General features: G+C 41.7%; 1 protein-coding gene across 1 annotated transcript; it reads right to left on the minus strand.

The window, feature by feature from the left end:
- Positions 1 to 18,749: 18,749 nt before the first annotated feature.
- Positions 18,750 to 20,029, minus strand: LOC107274070 (cytochrome P450 4C1-like). Its single transcript, XM_015752822.2, has 4 exons — positions 19,874 to 20,029; positions 19,542 to 19,710; positions 19,267 to 19,446; positions 18,750 to 19,147 (listed from the first exon to the last, which is right to left on the minus strand). The coding sequence occupies exons 1-4, from the start codon at positions 19,922 to 19,924 to the stop codon at positions 18,984 to 18,986; spliced, it is 564 nt and encodes a 187-aa protein (XP_015608308.1). The 5' UTR covers positions 19,925 to 20,029; the 3' UTR covers positions 18,750 to 18,983.
- Positions 20,030 to 20,192: the final 163 nt, after the last annotated feature.

Below are 20,192 nucleotides of genomic sequence, written 5' to 3' on the forward strand. Positions count from 1 at the left end.
GCGGCCGCCTCTTCATCCTTCTCATTCTCCACTGCGTTGCTCGTCGGCAAACCGTTCGCTACTCGGTATTACCGATGCCGTCTGGAATCTTTTCCTGGAAACTTTCCGCTTGGCAATCACTTATCAAGTTATTTGGAGAAATTGTACTATCTGGTGATCGTCAGGGATACTAATGCGTTAAGGAATAATTATCTCTCGTGTAAATTACGATTGGTGAATTATTTCATAGTGACTAAATAGTTCTTGCAGAAATATTCGACAGTTTTATTTCATCGGTTATAATTTACATGGGTTTTCTCGACTATTAGTACAATTGTAAAGGAATACATATATGTAAACACATCGTATAACACAGTTGCCTACGTAGAGTATACTGCGCGTGCATACTCGTTGACTCGATTTTATTTTTAGGTACCAACGTCAAACGTCATTCGAAGTTTATTAGCCTCGGAAGAATGTCTACGAGGATACTTTTCGCACGTGAGCTTCGCATAGTACGCGTTAAATGAAGACTGTGAGACATTCGAGGGCAGGTATAGGAAGAAGTGTCAGGGAGACGATCACTCGACGATTCTTTGGCAAAACGTCAGTCTTTAGGGAACTTTGGTAAAATAAAATAACTCTCTCGATACACCTTGGATAAGATCCAAAAAAGAGATCATTACTTTGCCGTAGTTCTTGGTTGCTCTTGGATTTCGTCCAAGCGATCGGATGGTAGGACGAATGTCCACGATACCAGTTCACGGGGTATCCTCGTAGTCCGTTTAAAAAAGATGCCACCAAGAGAAGTAATCCATTCTACGTTTTTTTCCTCCGCAGTCTCTTTCTTCTCAAAGAGTGACCTAAGCTATAATTTATCGCCGCGTCCGCTTTTCACTTCTATCCCCTCAAAAGCACTCGGTGCTCCAACCCCTCGTTAGCAAAGGCCTCCTCTCTCCTCGTTGGCTCTCGAACTCTACCAGCTACTGACTTTTCTCCCTGCTCACAGTCAGCTGCTATAAACACGTTACGAAAACTTTCGTATGCTCCCTTGTAACTCGTGCCAATGTCCAACAAGTTGTCGCTCGGACGCTTCTAAGAGCGAATACGCAATTAGACATAAGGCCTAGAAAAACCATGAGGCTCCTTCAGACTTCGGAATGTATTGTATTCGTGTCTGACAAGTATCATTGTACAAGCCTAACGATTGTCACGGTGTTAAACGTTAAGAAAAGAATTTACAAATGTTTCGAATTCACAGCCAAGCGATTCCCACTAACTTTCTTTCCTCGTTTCAACGGTTTCAACACATTCAGGGAAACGCTCATGGGATAACTTCGAGTTAAGAAGGGCCGCACCTGATTTGCCAGCGTCAAGAACGGCAACAACGCGACGTTCAGTGTAGAGGAGTGCGGAGTACGGGCACACGCACTGTTGCCAAGTCATCCGTACGAACGAACGAGTGAGCACCCGCTTTCCCGTAGAACCTGCGTCGAGTCCAAGCACACACCAGAACACACTGGACTAGAGCCACTTCAGCACTTGCGCCTCGCATATCTTTCCACTTCGCCTCGGAAGCAACGTGGGCGACTTGTAGCTCGATGAGTCGCTTTAGGTTATTGTTAGCGACTATTTCGAAGCGATTATTCCCTCTAAGAGCAGACCGTTTCGATATTCTACATCGAAAGAAAGGCACGTAAAGATAAAAGAAACAGTGAAATCATAGCAACACAGTTCTCGTTATCCCGCTGAATCGAGATACTTGAAATACTTTCAAGGATTGCCATAGGCGAAGTGGCAGCTTTTCAGACGAGGGAAAGAAAGGGGCTCGTAAGAAAATTGACTGTAAGGTATTGGGTCTGTTTTCATGTGAGAAATTTTCAACGCGACGAAATATAACGGTTTCTTTGGCGTTTACACTATTACTCCAGAGTTGTTTCCACGTTTGAAGTTCTACGCGTTAAAAAGACAAGACTCTTTCTTTCCCTTACGTCCAACCACCGACTCGGTATTTATTTAGGAGATACGCTGTTTTATAGGCACATGAATATCTCGAGTGACATTAACTTTGCATGAATGGACCTCGCAAATTAGCATAGGAAAATAGAAAACGAAAGCAGCACGAGCAAACTTCAAGAGCAGAAATCAGCAAGGAGAAATGAATAAAGTTAAAACCTAAAAGGAAAGAGATACAGATAGAGGTCTCGCGTTTTACATCCCAATGGGAACTTGATATTCTCCCTTTCTCTCCTGCTCTCACAAAACACGCTACTTTATGGACGTTTACGTGTATAGTCGTGTACAAGAATCTCACAATTTTCTGTACATAATGATAACAGTACACTCAAAGGGTTCCCCTTCTCCTCCCATTTCTCCAAGACGTTTGTTCCTCCCTTTCCTCTCGTTTCGTGGAAGCTCCTCTCGCGCATCTTCCACTTGAATCAAACCATTCTCTTCGCGATCCTCCTTATACAGCTACTACTTACGTTAACAAAGCGCAACAGCACTACAGCCAGTATACAAGGCTCCTGGAATAGAGTCACCAATGACTCGGTACACCAGTAATACCCCAGAAGTAGGGTATACAAACGCGCCACTAAACAGATCAATACCTCGTTCAGAGCGTAATCTCCGTCGCGTTTTTGTTAACGAGCCCAAAGCAAATGCTGTGGGCAGGCCGCGAATGGTTACCGCCGGATGCTCAAGGGCCTCGAAGGACTCGGGTTAGGGTAGATCAGTTACCTGTCTAGGGCAGAGGTATATAAGTAGAGACCTCATCCGTTCTGAAATATTATTCGCTGCCTTCGAGCTGCCTAATAGGCATCTGCCTTATTTGCGAGAGCGTAGATTCCCTCGACCACGAGCACACGTATCCACGCGGTTGAGGTCGAGGATTATCATCGTTCGAATCGCCGTGGTGAATCTGTCTTGATTATCCTATTGTCCTTCGGCTAATAAGAACTTCTGGAATCGATTTGTGTAATGAATTATCGCTCGCTGTTCCAGGCGTCAAGGACTCGCCAAGGGTAGGTCAGTACACCAAGCTGTCGACCAGTTAGACAGCCGGGCACTCAGCCAGGCAAGTGAACAAGTAAGCAACCGGACGAACGTACGTACTGTACATATGTGAATACGTTTACAAACGTAACACACGTACCTTCCTACTTCGTGTCAACGACACGCTCCTCCACGCATACGAACGCTATCCTCTGTATCGGACATCCGCGCCAGACGGACTCTGCAACAACCAATAAACTCTAAGCGAACTTTTTTTTTCGCTGGACTCGACACCGAGGGTGCATATATAAATCATTATTTTCATACGCCCTCACGAGACTGGGAATTGTTGATATCGCGGCTGAACTTTGTCGTGGACAGTCTGTCGTTTCGTTGGTAACGTTTCCTGCGATTTTCGCATGTCGCGCGATAGATAAGGTATCGTGACGTAGAGGCCTGCGAATATTTGTTTACTTTGTAGGAGATGTCCAGGCGAGGGAATTATCGCTTGCTATTTTCAGACGCGTTAACCTTTGGCCGACCCCAATTGACGCGTTCGGGTAAGGAATCAGGTCTCCGCTCCTTAGACAGACAAATCTCGATTAATTAAGAATGAAAATAGTTTGGAGTTCTTTGACAGCGATTTCTTAAGAAATGATGATTTCCATCCGTCGACAGGTACGTGAAAGGTTCGTGGTCAATTTTGTCTGTGGTAGCCTTTGAATACTAGAATGTAGATACAATCACGTTAAATTGTATAGCATTTAGGAAGGTAGACTGTTAGAGAAGGTCTTGAGCTTTCCCGTGTCTAATTGTAAGTGATACTACATGCAAGGTCACCGATGTATTAGACAGTATGTTAGAGTATCTATAACTGAGAGGAGAATCGATGAATCATCCACGTTCGTTCAATCTTTTTAGTTTGGCAGCACCAAAAGCCGGTTTACTATATGTATAACACCAAAGAGACGGGTCTATGGGCCATGGGGTCTGAACATTGGACGATCGTATATAAAGACGGTTTACGTGGATCACCAGGTTCCTTCGTGAATGTAACCATAAAATCGTCTATTTCACGTGACCCAATAACGTACACTAGGTGCCGAGAAATATCGACGGTCTATATCAATATCATCCGACGCTCCACTCAACTTCAGCCGAATTACATTGTCCAACTTTACTAAGCCCGGTTCTCCTTCGACAGCCTATCCCTGGCAGCATGATCTTCGTCGCCCACGAATTATTCACAGTGATTCTCAATAGTCTCTAAAGGAACCCTACAGTACGTCTAATACAGCTCGTCCGTGAATCATTCTTGCGTTAATGTTTCGTCACATCGATCCTTGCTAGCACATAAGTCGCTAACGTCGCATGAATATCAGGTCAAACATCCTCGATCCGTTTGGCTCCTCTTACTTTTTCTTCAAGGGGACCGCACATTACCTACTATTTTTCATGTGTCAACCCATACGGATAAGGCGCTGAGACTCGACGGATAGGGTGAGCCATTTGCGTCAGCTGTGAGTCGGGCGAGCCATGGAATCCCTAGTACGAGCTGTTCCATGATCGTAGCTTTATACGAACAGGTCAGAAAAGAATTTCGTGAGAATGAAAGAGCGCCGAGATAGGTAAATAATGTCCGAACCATGTGTACTGGGTCATAAGAATGTTTTACGGGTAGAGTCACTGGGGTAGTAGATACCTAAGTAAATTTTAGGAACGAGGGCGACGTCCCTTCCCGATGGGTACCTAAAGTAATTACTGACCTTTTTCGAGACGAAAGGTGACTCGTGCCACTATTGTCGCTTTAAGCGGCCAATATAATCCGTCAGAATGAGTCAGCACACTGTGTAACGGCACGTTACGAATTATTCGACTTGAAAGAGAATCCATGAAATTGGAAAAACTCAGTGTCCTGATGTTTCTAAACCTGTCGTTTCTATCCGCAATATACCTTTCCTCTTTTTTTTTTTTATTATTTTACCTGATTTCCGTTTTCGTTCTGTTTCAATATTTTATTTCGTCAAATAACTTCTCGCGATACAATTTTTTTTTCAAAGAGTCTTGTTAAGCTTTACCTTGCTTTCACATTCGACCAATACTCATCTACTGCGACGCGTTTTGTATCGTGTGAAAGGAAACTCCGCCGGGAGACATTATCGTTAAAGAAACTAATAAACGTGAAGACCGCTCGAATAAAGCCCGACGAAAGAGAGGACGTAGCAACGAACCGGAAAGCCCGAGGTAGTTTTCTCTTCGTGAGATGTAAGCGTTGTATAATGCGACGAGTAAACGTCCTTTGCGTGCCTCCACGAGCGTCGGCTACCTCGAATTAATGTCCGAATTAATATTTAAAACATTACGTGAATAATACATACTATTATGCAATAAAGCTTGGATGATGAGTTTCTGAAAGAAACGAAAGATTCGTCACAGCACTTGAATACATCAAGCAGACGAACGTATTCATCTCGCGTATACACTTCGGTAAAAATACACTTTGTTTTCTCATTGGTCTATTCATTTCTCACGCTTTCGGTAACAAAGTCCTCGTGTTCTTCCATATACGGAGCCAGCCTTATCGTAATCACATCAGCAAGTCGCTACGCTCATATTTATGCGCTAATTAGTTCTCGTTAGCGCCGTAGCCATTAAGCGCGTGGATGTACCACTTAAGCTGGGCCGCTTCGCTGCTAAACTTCATTATCCAAAAGGTAGGTACCTAGGTACTACGGCTTCTGTAGAACTCACGGCAGGTGACTCGGCACGTTTGCCACTCGACGTTTGATCGTTTCCGGGATTGCCCGCAGAGATTCCCGCATCCCGCATCCAGGGATCACGCGTCCCTTCGGGAACCTGGATAGTCGAGAGCAATAACGTTCACGCGCACACGTATAGATACTTCAAAATTATTTCCATTCTGTATTAGCCTGACGAATCGATCGTCCAGTTTTCTCTACCTACACGAATACCCGTCACAATCAGTTCAGAATCCGCGTGGTTGAGCACCAGGCGTCTTCAGCTATATATTGATTATGATTGACCACGCGTCAATTTAAATCGCGGCTTAAAGATCAGTAAGCGTGCTATCTGACGGATCGTATCGTTAAGTGACCTGGACTCGGTATACAGTCTAGAGGTAGCTCCGGAACCAACAGGCTGGTCCTCTGTCGGAGAGGGGAGAGTTCGCGTGACAACTAGAAATAAAGGAGTTAGGGCTACCGTCGGTGAGAAATATATAGTCCAGCGACAGTCTAATAACCGACTATTAATCAGTCAAGCATGCACGTTTGTGTGCTCAGCATTGACTAACCTCATTTACTAGCCAAGCGAGAGAAATCCATTCCAAGGAGCAGAACATTACCCAAACCATTACAAGCTCTGAAACCCAGCCATGGTTGCCATGGCAGCCGCGTCCATCCCCCGTTCTCTCTAGCCTGCCTATCCTAAACCTCCAACCTGCGCCTCGTTGTGCTGCACCCTTCATCCCGCACTGGCATCCCTTCCCGCTGAACGCTCTTCCCTCCCTCGACAACCATCCCTCGGTCCCTGCGCCCCTCACACGCGTTACCCTGGTTTCAACCTCGCAATCCCATGGCATCACTCAATATCAACCTGTGATATCAATTACCTAGCTACTGCCTCTCTTATCCAGGCGACCCGAGAAACGTTTTCTTACTTACGGCCACTCCACGACGTATTCCTATAATTAAAAGAGCCTCCACGCCGTCTTGGCACTTTGCACCAATTAGCTCTTCCCCGATTGCCTTCTTATTCCGTCGTTACTCAAGGCGTACGCGTAACCTGTAGTCGCTGCTAAGCGTTCTACGGACTCTCGATCTGGGTCAATGTGACACTGGTTTACTGTCTAGGTCGTCGAGGAGCCCATCGGTGAATTGAAACGGGTTCGTACAACCCAGACGTCGGTCTTACGAATTTTTCTTAGTACTATAAAACGATCTCTTGTCTTGTAAGTTTTTCTATGAGAAATCGCGTTGTCCCGTGAAAGGAATGACTGAACGTGTACTTCCAAAGTATAGTACCTGGCGTGAAACGGTAGGATGGTTTTCGACGAGACGTCGTAGGCGGGCATAAAACGTTCTCGAATATAAATTTTCTTGGTAAAGGGACGACTCGGTGGCGTTTCAGAAAACATGTTACTTTTATGAATCGTGACCCGTTGCTTCCCAATGTCAACGTGTTGCTACATATACATGTGTAGCTCGGGGTATCGAATAAGAAAATTATATCGAATCTATCCAACACGTCCACGTGCTCTCGCCCCGAGGATGTATCCCTTTTCAATTTTTTCATGCAATATTTTTGTTTTTCATACGTAACCCGTATCATCGTCACGTAGTTTACATTCTTGTCACTTCTTTTTCCTCCTTGCTTTACTCCTCGTGGGTGAGCTACCCACCTGGTTATACGTTCCTTGGATCAAGTACGACTTCTTTCGCCAGTACCTGGTCTCCAGGTAGACCGGGGCAGATTGTAACGGTAGTTACTCGATCGTGCCAGGTTGGGATGGAATGGCACGAAGTACTGCCGGCGGTTCAGTGACCGACCGACCGACCGACCGAGCAACAACGTCAGTCTAGAAGTCAGGAGTCGAGAATCGAGCTTGTAGCTTCTATACCTACAACGTAAACGGATGTCGTTTCGCTGGTTTGTCATGTCATCGGAGAGCGGTGCTCGCAATCAACCAAAAGGCAAACAACGGCGGTTCGACTAAGATGTTGCTGTTGGTGTTTTGCTGCCGTCATGGCAATCATATAGAGCTGTTTTGTACAAATGTTGATCTCGCTTTTGGGATTGATTGTGTAGTACAGCTGTTTGCTTTATTGAATATCAGAAAAAACCTGAATAAATACTGAAATGTATTTTATATTATTGTAGGTACATTCCTAGACGCATTTCCGTGATTACCGTTGCTTTGACAAAACGCGGGTTATGTTTAAGAGTTTAAAATGGTATGTAAATTGACTTCTTTTTTAAGTATAAACCAAAAATAATTGCATAGGGAATTTTATCTCAGTGCGTCTCGCAGACGTTGAAAATTTCACATGAAAGTGAATCCTAATAAATGCAAAAACGGTAGCGCCTAGTTGGATCCGTAAATACGCCGCCATAATACGAGAAACCAAATTGACTTAGCCGGCAAGCGTGGCTGGAATCCAATACAACTGTATTCCCTTTGTGTCGCCCTCGAAAAGAGCCACTGCAGAAACTCGCAGCGTGATCGGAAATTTATACATCAAAGTCTTCTGTAAGTACACGGAGAATATAACCAAGGCAGCCATAGCTGGATAATGGTTGGCATCCGAAAAATTCATCTAACAACAAAACTTTTCGAGATGTGAATTCTTAAATCAAGTTTCGCGCTGACGCTAAAATTTGAATAGTCAATCGACACTCGGGCCTTGCATCTTTAGCGTGAAAATGTCGCGCTACAAAATGAGGGTCTCCTTCTATCTCTCGGCATCATTTCAACGAGACGTTTTGAATTTACATGTGTAACGAAACTAGTAACTGTAGCCTTGAACGTTGTCGGCGTCCATACGTCTTGGTACAAGTGCGCCATCTCCATTAACAACGGTGAAGATAGGCCTAGCGAACCAGTAGCCAATCTTATATGGACATAATTATAACGAATATTTTTTCTTTACTGTTCTTTGACGATGGGTGCGAGGAAATAGGACCAATTACATCGACTAAACTAAAAAGTCCATTGTCCGTTGAAAAACACGAGAAGGAGGCAGACGCAATCGACAGAATATTGCTATACTAATAGCCATACCCAAGTGCCCGGTATTAATTGACGACCTTCATGGAATGATTTAACGACGCATCCTGAGCCATCGAACAGATAAGAATTTTACGCGCACATATACATATGTATTGGAGCATCATTTCTGATAATGTCATTGAACTATTATTCATTGTATGGGATACATTTAATTTATTGTCATCGTGCGTGAATTACTATATTTCTCGTGTATGTTTATTATAAGTTTAATTGCTTACGTATTGTTTACTATTATGATTTTTATTAATATAACGATTCGAGAATACTTTTCATTCTATTATAGTTTTATTTTGGTTATGAAGCGAATGAAATAGTTACGATTATAACTTAGCCATGCTGACTATTCGCTTATTTTCATAGAACGTTAAAATTTACCTGAACGTTCTTTGAATAATAAATTCTTAATACATATTCATTTCATTTCCATAATTGCTATGTACGATTATTTCATCTATATATAAAGGTTAATTAAAATATTACGCATGATGCAGAGTGGGATCTGCACGAAGGTCGCATCGTATGCCATGACGTCACTGTAGCGAATCTCCCTCTAACCATTTACCTTAGCGGGTACGAGGGATCGTATATTTTTCAAAATAACATCGAAAATCATCCGAGCAGTTGAAGATTGCATTGGAATAGCAAGAAGAATCGCGTGTCACGTAGAAAGCTGGAAAATCGTTCTCTCGAAAGTCAGAAAGCTTTCGACTCATAGCAATGGTGATAGTAAGTACCGACGGGGGTAGAAAGATGCCGTACCTCCTTCTGGAACGGGTTACGACGTCATCGATTTAATCGTCGAATACGTAGCGAAGCAAACAGGCGAGGCATCGTTTTCTCCCTGCTCTGTAGAGGAAGTTGGCGGACAGGGCAACTTCCGAAACGTCCGGCAAGTTGGTCGAGCCGTTTATTACGAGGCCATTATACAGAGTCTATATAGATTCTGCATAGCGCATAGCTCAGAGATTCTACCAAACTGCAAGCGTATCCATTCGATTTCACCAGCTGACTGTAGGCTTGCGATATACGCGTGATAAATTCGAAGACTGTAGCAACTAGTATTGGAGCATTCAAGAATTGACGCTATCAGGAGAAAAAAAATCAAACGCTTTTATTTCCCCCACAAAATTTGTCCTGTTACATTTGTCTATACTACAGCGGGTGATGCCTCCCTCGCTGAATAAATTACATAACTCCCCGATTCCTCTACGTCTACTTCTTCGCTCATTGTTATTCGCTCCCCAGGGATGCAAAACGAATGGAAGCGACAGTAATGTTCACTTATTTGACAGTTTCACCGCATCACTCGCTTATACATCTATTCTACCATAACCAATGGCTTCTTACGATGTATTATCAAGTTTTTCCCAAGTTTATCGTCAAAATATTTTTATACATACATATATATATATATATATAAATTTATATATACGCTATATCCACCTATACATATATACATATATATATCCATTGAAAATAACATTTTGATTTCTTTCGAATTTTCTCAGGAACTTTCACGAATCTGTACTTGCAGTCAACATGGTTATACGACGTATAGCTATTTCGTGGCGCTTGCAGTCGTAAAGCGCGAACGACTTTTCATATGGTTGAAGTTTGCGTGATTTTCTTTTCTATAGCAAAAACTATCGAATGTTTACCTACTTCGATATTCGCGAATAATACTTCTCCGTCGATGGTGCAATAAGTTAATTTATCCCCGTCCTTGTTACCGCGATGCTGGAACCGAGAGCACGGCATAATTACCAAACGTCCTAAGAACTAAGCATTAAGCGGTACCAGCCAGGAAAATTAGTAGAAGTTTCGGCTTCCAGTCTCCGAAATACCGGCTCGACCACTCGTTCGCTTCGCATAGAGAAAATGTGGCTTCATTAAAACTTTGTTACCGCGTTACGGGAGATAACCGTTTTATTTGTCGGTCTATGCCCTTGTGTTCGTAACAGATTCACGTTTCTGCGCCTGCCTAGACACCACCGCCAATTTCCACAGTGTTCGCTATAATATACGTGAAAGGGTAAATGGCATGGTAACAGTCAATCCTATGCGCTCAACGCGAACTTCCCATTATATTCTCTATACACGAATAAAGATTTCAACTGGGAAACGCATATTATGTAAGGCAGCAGATAGTGCGCCAGCCATGGACGAACTGATGGTCTGGGCGGCACTATTAATAGCTGACCTTCCCTGCATTCTACAGCTGCTAACGTCGACGTACGGCGTTTCGCGCAGTCAGCAAAATGCCAACCGGCAAAGTTTACACAGTAAATTTCGGTTTGTTTGGAATAACAAAGATTTCGTTGATACCTGTGTACCGAGGGTATTGTACATATTCAGTAAATTGCTTAGCATTTTCAAACCTGTATATTACACTGCACATAGAAATTATTGAATAACAAATGCTGGTAACAGGTATTCTGTTTTATTTACGCACGGGGCAAGAGCGCTGATAAGTTTCAATTTTTTTTTATCAATTTATATTATCATCACGAAGATCGGACGTATACTTTAATTCGATTATTTTATCGAGCTCATAGACATCGCTGGCAAGACTCGCGTGCACGTAGATCGTGGCTATACGTGGCCGGATAACACTTCAAAGAAGAAACTTTGAGAATGTCCGACAGGTAAGCACACTACCGATACCGAGTAAGTTTATGCACGGTGAGTAAGTTTACGTGAAAAGTTTCAGTCGAGCTCTGAAATACAATTTCCTTTTGTTCGGCGTTGCAGTAGGAATGACTATATGGATAGGAAGCGTATAATCTTCCCTCCCGGAATCAAAGAATTCTTATACGTTTCCGTTATGTCTTTCGTTCTTACACACCAGTGATATCGATATACACAGTTAATATCGTAATGGAAGAAAGCACGCTGGAATCCCTGGGGAATTTAATTCAAGCGAATCCAATCGCCGTTTAACGGTGCTAATGACAATTTCCATTTCATTAGAAAGCTTCAATGCTTTTTTTTTTCTATTTTCACGATATCACCTCCTTGCTGCACCGTATGCCACTGCTCACAACGAGATACGATTTTCATCGGGTTTTCCACCTAAAATCTTTTTCTTCTAAATATTCCTCGAAAACGTTTCGAGTTTCCGTTCTCCTAGGTGACATCGGATCCCCAAGTGCAGACTGCACGTCCGACTATACTAGAAAGTAGAAAGTCACAGCAGCTTCCTCGAGAATGGTGCAGAGGAAACGCGTGGCTCTTTTTTTTTCTAGAGCAGCTTGGAGTGAGGTTGCACTTGGCAAGGATCACCGTCCAGATCCGGTACCCTGGTGAGCTATCGATTTTCTGACGAGCACGTGCAAATAGGACGGATGGCCGACGTCACAAATTAATTAAACGTAGCGCCGCGGTGCAGCGTCGAGCGATGTAAATGTCTCGCATCGTATCTGACAGATCCGTTTGAGTGTGCTGAAATCCATTGCACGGTATAGTCTTTCGTAATCCCCTTTGAAGAATGACGTGGATCAATTTTACGGGTCCCTGCAGGGACCTATAGCATAGACCATGGTCTATGCTATAGGCCCACTTGTTTATTTAACTTTATCCTTCGGGTAGTAACCTGGTTCTGAATTCCTTTTACTTCCTGGGTTCCTCGTAGTTTGAATCTTTATTATCCATCTTGGACTTGGAACGAAGTCTCATTATAATCAGATTTTCCTGACTCTTCGAATCGTCCTTGCTATTTTTATCCTCGCTTTGTATCACTGTATTATACGCTTTGCTATTTTTCTTGATGATCGACGCTGGGCCTGCAAAATATCCTCCGGTCCGCCTACACGAAATTCTTTAAAGCTTTTGACTTCTTCTAATTCTACGTCGTACCGTTCGAGTGGCAGGTCCTGACGGTCGGAATGAAGGTTACTGAAAATATTTGTGTTGTTATTTCTATATATTTTAAACTGCCGGTACAGGCTTTTTCAATCATTTAAACATGAGCTTCACGCTAGCATGGGCATACTTCATAATTCTTCATATGAAATTATATCCAATTTTGTAGTTACGTTGTAAATATACGAGCTTGTGTATATGGGCGCTATACATAGCCATCCGGCTATACGGGTGATAAAACACATCCGCGTGATCATTTCACGTCGGGCAATTTTACACGTTTTAATTAATCGATGTGACTGCTTAATTTCATTTGGTTCATTATGTACCATATAAAAGTATATTATTCACAATTATTCTTTTTTTTTTTTTTTCACGAACAACCACTGCAGCCACGTGTGCTATGGATGTCTGTTGAAATATAAAGTGAAACTTGTCGATACGTTGGAAGTACTTTTTTCTATATTAAATTTCACATCGTTCACGACTTCGTTAGTATCGCAAACGACTATCCGGAGGGATATCGCACTACTGTAATTTCGTTGGAAATTTGAAATTCGTCCCGCAGAGAAAGTTTAGAAACACAACGGTCCTCCAAATATCTACGTCGTGACGGTCGTTGAATTTTAAAGCATTTTGGCAGTGGGAGGCGACCGATAATTCGATTCAAAGACCCAGGTCACGCACTGTTCCTGGGGACAAACGTACACGCATACGTCACTATGTATATATGCGCCAGTATCGATGATGTAATGGCTAATGTCACGATTGGGCGAAATGAGTCGGAACTGGAGCACAATAAGCTGCCAATAAACAATACCCCAATCGTTTTAACGTTTTACCATAATTGCTACGAAATATACGACCCATTATCAAGTTTACGATTAGATACCTCTTCCGTGGTAATATTACGCGTCACTGGAAATTATGCGAAATGGTTATGGCAGTTTCCCATTTGGTCGAAAAACGTTGCAGGTAATTTTAACGTGTCTCATACGAATAAAAAGCTGCGGGTGCACGTATATCGTTGTTTTTATTTTCAAAATAAAATTCGGACTCTCCACCAACAGATACTCGTCCGATCATATTTGCCGGAAGTTCAGTCGTTGCGAATGTAGGAGCACTATTGGCTGTCGATGGGGTGGCAACCATTTGAATGTTTGGAAATTTTCATGTTCAAGGAAAATATTATTCTACGTCATAAGATGCGTTTACGTGTATTCAAATTTTTATGACAATTGTCCATGCATTAGAATTTTGTTATTTTATATGCTACGTGAGCTCACTGTAGTTTCACGCGTGTCTGAATAGAACTTGATACTCCTAACGTTTAACGCTTGAATGCTGCTCGTACGCGCAGTCAGGTAAGAGGGTGAATCCCCTTTTGGCCCTAAAGGCGTTCCTTGAAAATCCCTTAGTGGAATTCTCATGACGCGTCGTAGCGTTAAACAGAAAAGTGCTCTTGGATTGGCGCGTATCCGATAACTGGGTTACTGGGGCGAGCATGCAGGCAAGGAGGCAAGCATCTTATAGGTTTAACAGGATAGAATATATATATGTATAGTTATATAGTATAGTTATATAGTATAGGTGGGACAAAGCGGGGAAGCTGAACAGGACTCTACTCTAATTTAAAATTGATTATTTATTTACGCTCCCTTTCGTGGCTGTCGTCGTGGGAGATTATTTATTTTTTTTCTTTGGTTTTCTTTGACGCGACTTGATCTACAAATAGACGCTGGTCTAAGAGGATATAAGTGTTCTAAAAGGATATACGGGAAAATATGATGGGGGGCGAGCGTTTCGTTTCATGCGTGACAGTTGAAATTATGACTACGATGATAAGTATAAATGTACGATATTATATACATACCAATGAAGCCGTGTTTAGAATACGGAACTTTAGGACGAGTAACGTACGCATACCTATAGTAGAAAAGTAGTGTGGATAAATTTTGATTTGTCTTTTTATCAGTATAATATGGATACGGGTTTTGAGTGATGAAGCGAGTTACTTTATTCTTTGAGTATAAGATTTACTTTACTTTTATGTGGTTGTAGATTTTTGTGATCCGCTGATAGTGGCGGTGCCAGAAACGTAGAAAGTCAATTGATACGCGACAATGCTTACGAAATCCGGATGGGATGTGAGTTTAGTTAATACGTATTAGTGGCTCACCCTGTCGGCGTATTTGCGAATGGTATACCGACGCAGTATGCTCTTTCAGTAGTTTCGTCAACGGCACACAGATGGCTGCACGTACCGAGCAACAGTTGTGCTACATTCGTGACACAGTTCAGTAATTTTAATTATTACCGACATCAGGCTGCTGCACTATAAATACGAATAACAAGCTGATATAACCTGCTGCTAATTAATATCAATGATTGAATTTGACAAATCAAAACAAATCTTTGTCGTGTCTGGTTTATAGGAATAAATAAATTTAATGCTAAATTTAAAATTAAAAAAATACCGAAGGTATCGAAAGGAAATAGAAACAAACTTTTCGAACATTGAGTTTCATAAACAATTTTTTATTTATTATCAGTTATTAAAGCCAACGTAATATTTTATATTTATTTAAAATCTATACATTCTGTTCTGTACCTATGGAATTTATAAATTCACTTATACGTGTAACGTATTGAAGATCCACAAGCTTAATGTGTACTTCGACCGTTCGAAAGCAATACAATCTTTAACAAATCGCACGTGACCATAAAATCGCGGAAATATATACTAAAATAAAGAAATAAAAGTATATTTCAGTGTGAAACTATACACTTGCATAATGTCTAAACAAAGTGTTCAGAGCCTCTTGTGACTTGCCAGAGAACTCATGGTTTTCGATCTTTTAAATGAAACAAATAGAAGTCATGAGTCGACTACGCTATTAAAAAAATGATAATTTAGGTAATTTATAAACGGGCGAAATTTTTGAAGTGAAACTTCTTTACTGAGGGTACAGAAAATTTCAAACGTTACGAAAGTGAAAGGTTTTCAGGGGAGCATGATATTAGAATGATGGGGGAGAAGCGGGGAAATATTTGGATTGAGACGGAGATACGGTAGGGGAGATACGGAATAGCTGCGTAGCGGTCACCCAAAATTTACAGCGCGACATGAAAAGTGAAAGGCTGTGAGTGGATTTGTGGTTGCGGGGTATGGCTGGGGGGGAGGGTTGAAATTCACTTTCCTGGCTGGCGTGGAGGGAAGTGACGTATCAGTGACGCAGTAGTCTTTCAGCTCTCGTGTCACTTGGTGTCACTACAACCTATTTTTGAGACGCGGGCTGTGTTTTCAATTTTGCAGGTGGGCTGTATTTATTTTCATAGTTTAAAAAAACTGTGTTATCAGATATAATGCCGAAAAAAAAGAGTAGGGAATATGTGAAAGCGTTTCGTGAGCGACAATGTGCTAATAAACCGTCAAAATTATTGCTAAAACCTTACAGCGAAAGTTCAGAGAGTATTCGGGCGCGAATAAAAGCGTTGCAAAATGCAGAACCCGTGGGTGACTTGATATAGGATTCTGCAATACCGACTGTCGCTTCACCCGAAGTATTACAAGACTCTTCAATACCGACTCAGTCGCGAGAGAGAGGTAAAGTGAATTCAAATAATGGAAGTGCACCACTGATGATGGACATAACAGTGTCGTATAATAATTTTGCATCCTACAAACCTGTACGGAAAGAATTTGGAAAAAATGATCAAACAGTCTATTCCGGCATGTGCGCATCATTTGTCTACTTGAATTACATCACCAACTACTGTGATGTACATTTCGCAGTGAAGAAAATGAAATATTAGTTCAACATCAATTTGTGACAAATTTAGATATCCAAAAGACAATTGAAATTTGCAAAGAGTTATGTCGAGAGAATGATGAGTATGATGACACGAGTGATAGTGCTCCCTTGGAGACACTGGTAGAAAGAGCAGCGGCGCCTGATCCGTGGCAAAAAATTCAGAACCGGGAATTTAATCCCGACCTAGTACTTGCAGCCGTCCATAAACTTCGTGCCATCGCAAAAAAAAACGATAAAATTTGATGTCTAACGAACAATATTATGATTGAATGAAAATAGTTAATGATAAACAGAGAGATCTCTTAATGCATGCAATAAATAATCTGCTCCATTTCTTGTTTTCTTAACTGGTCCTACAGGTTGTGGAAAAACATTTATCATTCGCCTTTTAATGGAAATTTATAATCGATATTCCATAACCGACGGTTACTGCAATGCATACATATTACATGCGCTTCAACGGAGAAGGCTGCTGTCGCGATCAACGGTATGGACGATCGAAAATATCTCTTTCAAAAATTTTACCTTTGCCGATCGAAGGTGTGCAACAATATCGAACATTTTTCAAGTACATTAAAGTCTTGATAATAGATGAAATAAGCATGATCAGTGCTGAAATTTTGCACACATCGATGCTCGTCTAAAAGAAATAACAGGGAATTATTAAGTGAATTTTAGAGGAATTGATGTGATTTTAATTTGAGATTTGAGGCAGTTACCGTCAGTAAGGGCAACACCAGTTTATAAACAAATAAGAAGACAGAGAAATAATAAGGATAAGGGCGCAAAATGGGCTCCATCCCGCCCATTTCCGTGAGGTCCTATCTGTCCACAAGAGAGCTACGATCCCTCCGAGGCTTAACAGGGGACCGTGTTCTTTCCTTGGATTGAAGAAGAACTCACGAGCCCTACAGCTGTCGCGCACAGCACTAGGGGTGGTGGGGAGACCTTAGTAAAGGAGGATAGTCGGATTGAGCGTACTAGAAAAACACAAAAGGTAAAGTAAGTTAAACACGAAAGGTCTACCAACTACAAGATTCACTGCAATGGAAGACCCCGGGGGTAGCACCCAACAACGCCCTTGCGAGCACCACCACGACGTCCCGAAGGACGATATTTGATGCTTACCACCTCCGCGTTTCCCACCGAGCAAGCTCAGTGGGTTAAGCGTGAGAGACCACGTCCGCCGGCGGCAGCGGATCCCATCAGCCGTTGATCCCCCCGCGCATAATGTCTCCGACAGAGGGTGACTTTAGGTAGGTGCTGAATAGCATCCGCATTATCTGAATTAAAGCTTATCCAAGAGCACAAGCACAGGCAAGACTTTACCCAGAGCCAACGGACTACCCCAAGGCCAAGGCCCCTGTCGGGAGACCCAGAAGGTCCTGTTGCGGCTACACTTTAGCATGACCCACTTAGGGAGCTCAGCAATTGAGGCGGAAGGGGAACCTTCGACACCATGGTCGATACGTATAGCTACTTTAAGCTACTTTAGCTACAGGGTGACTACCCTTATATCACTACTCGAATGAATATGCTCAATCCGACTAAGGAAACAGGAAAAGTAAAATAAGCACAATGGACTGTGAGAAGGAATAGTACTTGTAAATATTCTTGGCCAGGATTTCTGTTTTTTAAGTGTTAATATCTAACTTTATTGATCTAATATGCCACACGCTTAATTTATTAATATTTTAATTTGAGCATAATTTATTTTCGAAATTTTACAATTTCAATAAATTTTTATCTACTCCGTATATTTTGTGAGATTTTAATTTAGTCGCAGATTTATATTTTGAACAAATTTCAAAAGTAAATCACAAACGTGGGACTGATTTGAGACTCCTCCTCTCAGGTGGCGCGTCGACGCCAAATTAAATTTGGTTTCAAGAAAACCGGTCCCTCTATACTCTTTTAATTCTTCTTCCTCCTGTTACAGTTTCATCGCCTAAAGAGCAAGCGCCAATAGCGCCCCAAGCGCTTCCTTTAATTGATATAATTATTAAAAGAATGATAGTCCAAGTCTGTCTCGTCATTACACATCTCGCTGGCTTTGCTTGAGAGATACCTTCTTCAACGGAATATTGAGAAACTACATTCCTTCAGTATTCCCAATCGTGGCACTCGGTATCAACAAGATAGTTAAGAAAAATAGGAGACACCTTTACATCAAGAATTACAGAAAGATGACACCTCCAAAATACGTATTACTCATTGACGAAGTATAATTCTAATTTTTTAAAGTAATTAGTCTCACAGATAAACTGATGTAATTAAAAGTAGTTTAGTATCAGCACAAGTGAAAATTAATTTTTATTCATTGATATAATAATAATGTTTGATAGGTACAAATCCTTTTCCGTTGTAAGACAACTAAAGTATAACAAAATAGCGTCCCTACAAAAATCTTGAGATGATCAACCCTGGATGCTGATGCACCCAAGTGAAACTAATATATTGAGAAGATCCCCGAATACGTAAAGTGATATAGTATACACTTATTATCCCGTCTCATCGTTGCTTCACTTTCGTCTGGTAACAAACCTTACGCGAATAGGATGAGCCGGTCTCAATACCAGATCAGCTAGAAAGCGGTTCTCGCTACGGCGATCGATTACTTCTAAGTAGAAATTATGCAGCAGCAGGCCTACAATAGCCTTCAGCTCCAGCATCGCAAACTTCTGGCCTGAAATTTCGTTGCAACTTCAATTTGTGAATTTGGTTAACGATGCTTCCGATCATAGCTTACAGGCATTAAGTGTAGTCGCTGTGAATCCCATAAGGTTCGATAATACATTCTCTTACCAATACAATTACGAGGTCCCGCGCTGAACGGCAAATAGCAAAACGGATGTCGACCCTGTATCTTCTCTGGCAGAAATCTATCAGGATCAAACACCAAAGGATCAGGCCAAAAATTTGGATCCCTATGGAGATCATAGGTATGTATATGCACCGTTGATCGAGCAGGTATCAGATAATTCTCTATAATCATACATGCATATAATTGGAATTAAACTCTAACAAAAAATGATCTTGCATGTCCGACTGGCAGCTTTACTACTTTCTTCAATACATACTTAATTGAAGATCTTCGGATAGTTTTCGGGACATGAATGGCACGCTGGGATAGAGACGCAGTGACTCCTTGATGCAACGATCAAGATAGGCGAACTGTTGGATTTCCGTTATCGTCACTTCTCCATCATTTTGTTTCAATATTTCATCGATCTCTTTCCTTGCCTTTTCCTGGATTTCGAAGAAATTGTATCAGTCGTATAGATGCTTGAAATTCATTATGCTAAAGGGGTTTTGTTTGGCGGGATGACCCGACGAATACATTCTCCCACAAGGAAAAGAAAAAAGTATAAATAAAGAGGTGGCTGCAGTAATTACTATGCTGTCAAGTTACCTGAATATCCTTGTGCTCCGCAAGAAGTTGTATAATGTAACATATAGCCATCGACGTGGTGTCATGTCCCTGTAATAAACAGGATTATTCGTATGAATCATTTACAGAAAAGCAATAAGAAGGTACATTAAGCTATGCAGAACTATACTATAGTGCGTGGTCGCTTCACTGAAAGCATGGAATATTTGAAGAATGTTATGACTACGATTTTTTGTATCATTTTTCTAATGACTTATGTGTACGAATAACAAATAACCGAAGGTTATGGTGTTTAGTATTCCGATAAAAAGTCCCACACAAAAAGAACGTTTATCAGTTT

This window comes from Cephus cinctus, unplaced genomic scaffold (genome assembly GCF_000341935.2).
Source record: "Cephus cinctus unplaced genomic scaffold, Ccin1 Ccin1_scaffold2166, whole genome shotgun sequence".
Lineage (NCBI taxonomy): Eukaryota > Metazoa > Arthropoda > Insecta > Hymenoptera > Cephidae > Cephus > Cephus cinctus.

Coding starts and splice junctions, on each gene's coding strand:
- LOC107274070 (XM_015752822.2), bottom strand. CDS start 19,924: ATGGCTATATGTTACATTATACAACTTCTTGCGGAGCACAAGGATATT. Junction 19,447..19,541: donor ATCCGAAGATCTTCAATTAA/GTATGTATTGAA, acceptor GTATGATTATAG/AGAATTATCTGATACCTGCT. Junction 19,148..19,266: donor GGGACCTCGTAATTGTATTG/GTAAGAGAATGT, acceptor ACGAAATTTCAG/GCCAGAAGTTTGCGATGCTG.